The sequence below is a fragment of the Sesamum indicum genome, linkage group LG10, assembly GCF_026168435.1.
Source record: "Sesamum indicum cultivar Baizhima isolate 11 linkage group LG10, ASM2616843v1, whole genome shotgun sequence".
NCBI lineage: Eukaryota > Viridiplantae > Streptophyta > Magnoliopsida > Lamiales > Pedaliaceae > Sesamum > Sesamum indicum.
The window spans coordinates 13,118,882-13,120,813 of NC_142666.1; the positions used below are offsets into that span (position 1 = coordinate 13,118,882).

General features: G+C 40.6%; 1 protein-coding gene across 1 annotated transcript; it reads left to right on the forward strand.

Moving 5' to 3' along the window:
- The first annotated feature begins 503 nt into the window (after positions 1-503).
- LOC110012710 (uncharacterized) lies at positions 504-1,348 on the forward strand. Its single transcript, XM_088886229.1, has 2 exons — positions 504-734; positions 800-1,348. The coding sequence occupies exons 1-2, from the start codon at positions 504-506 to the stop codon at positions 1,346-1,348; spliced, it is 780 nt and encodes a 259-aa protein (XP_088742355.1).
- Positions 1,349-1,932: the final 584 nt, after the last annotated feature.

The following is a 1,932-nucleotide window of genomic DNA, read 5'->3' on the forward strand; positions in this document are numbered from 1 at the left end:
TGTGGAACCAATAGATATATTCATCTACTGCGCAAATACTTCTTAATTCAAGGCTAAAGAGAGCTTGTGCATATTCTCTAGCCTTTTCTGCTCTAGTTCCTTTGAAGTTGATGAAATTCAGCAATTCAGGTGAGCAGTTTAGGTGAAAGAGGACAGAGCAACATTGCGTGTTGTTTCTAATAGAAATGTTCCTTTCTTTGTGTTGTAGTCGTGTTTTAGTGATTACGTTTCAGTTTTAGTTATTTTGCAACTTAGTGGTTGTTAGATTAGTTATATCCAACAGTGTATATATACACTGTTCCGTTTTCTTCTTGTGAACAAGTTCGAACTACTCTGTTAACTCCCAAGAAATACAAAAGCTCTATTTTCTTTTCCTACTCATGTCTGCAATTCAGTTTCTCAACATGGCATCGGAGCGGGTGAAACTCTAAAACCCCTTGAAACCACCAACTGCTGCGCCATTGTTATCAGTTTTTGAACCAAGAAACCTGCAGAATCCTACCATGGAAGAGAAAAACTCCTCTGATTTCACCAACTTGAAATCACAAGAAAATGATCAACCTGGAATGAACTTTATGTCGGCACCTCTGAACGGAAATAATTACGTATCATGGGCAAGATCCATCAAGATAGCCCTGGGAGCAAAACAAAAATTGGGCTTCATTGATGGATCATACGAGAAACCCACAGAAGGCAAAGAAGCCATAGAGGCTTGGAAAAGGAATGATTACATGGTGGTTTCGTGGATCTTGAGTTCCATTTCAAAGGAAATTACAGAGGCTTTTCTGTTTGCAAAAAGGACCTATGGACAGAACTTGAAGCAAGGTTTGGTGACAGCAACGGCCCCCTACTCTACCAGATTCAAAGGGAAATTGCCTCAATCTCACAAAAGGACATGACAGTAGCTGTATATTTTACAAGGCTTAAAAGACTGTGGGATGAATTAGGATCGTTAGACCCTCTGCCTGAGTGTTCCTGCGGGGCAAGCAAGAAGTTGTCCGATAGGGCGGCCTCTTATCAATTAATGCAGTTCCTCATGGGTCTTAGCGATGCCTATGACCATGTCAGAAATCAAATCTTGCTCATGGACCCTCTGCCAACAGCTGCAAAGGCCTATTCTATGGTGCACAGGGTTGAAAAACAAAGGCAAGTCAACTTTGGCATCTCTAAATTAGAAAAGGAAGGAGTTATGGCTGTGAGGACTTTTGAACCAAGAAAGCAAGGTGATATAAAAGGAAATTTCAAGAAATGGCCACCGGTGGATAAAAGACAAATGCAGTGTGATTACTGCAAGAAGAAAGGGCACCTAAAAGAAGGGTGTTTTGACCTAATAGGCTTCCCGGACTAGTATAAAGTAATTCTGGACCAAAGGAAAGCTGCTGGCAGATCGTTGAATCCAAGGGCTGTGAATGCTAGGACTGAACAAGAAATGAATGATCTACAGGCTGCATTCAACACTTCCAATGACAAGAGTCTCTCAGAAATAATCAAAAAGGAAGTCCTCAAGGTCATACAAGATCAAAGCGGCAGCCAGATAAGTTCAAATTTTTCAGAACTTCAAAGCTATGCAGGTATGACTCCCATTACTGACGATGTGTGGATTATTGACAGTGGGGCTTCTGCCCACATGTGTGCTTCCATAAAGGTCTTTACAAATATTCACATTCTTCACAATGAAATTTCTGTAAAATTACCTAATGGATTTACCCAACTTGTTAAGATCTCAGGAGAAGTACATATCTCTGAAAATATTACACTGAAGCATGTCTTATATGTACCCACATTCAAACACAACCTGCTATCTGTTAGCAAACTATGTAGAGGTGAACATTATAGTGTGAGCTTCACAAATCAAACTTGCATTGTGCAGGACCTATGGACTAGAAGAGTGGTGGCTGTAGGTAAACAACAGAGAGGGCTCTATGTGTTAGA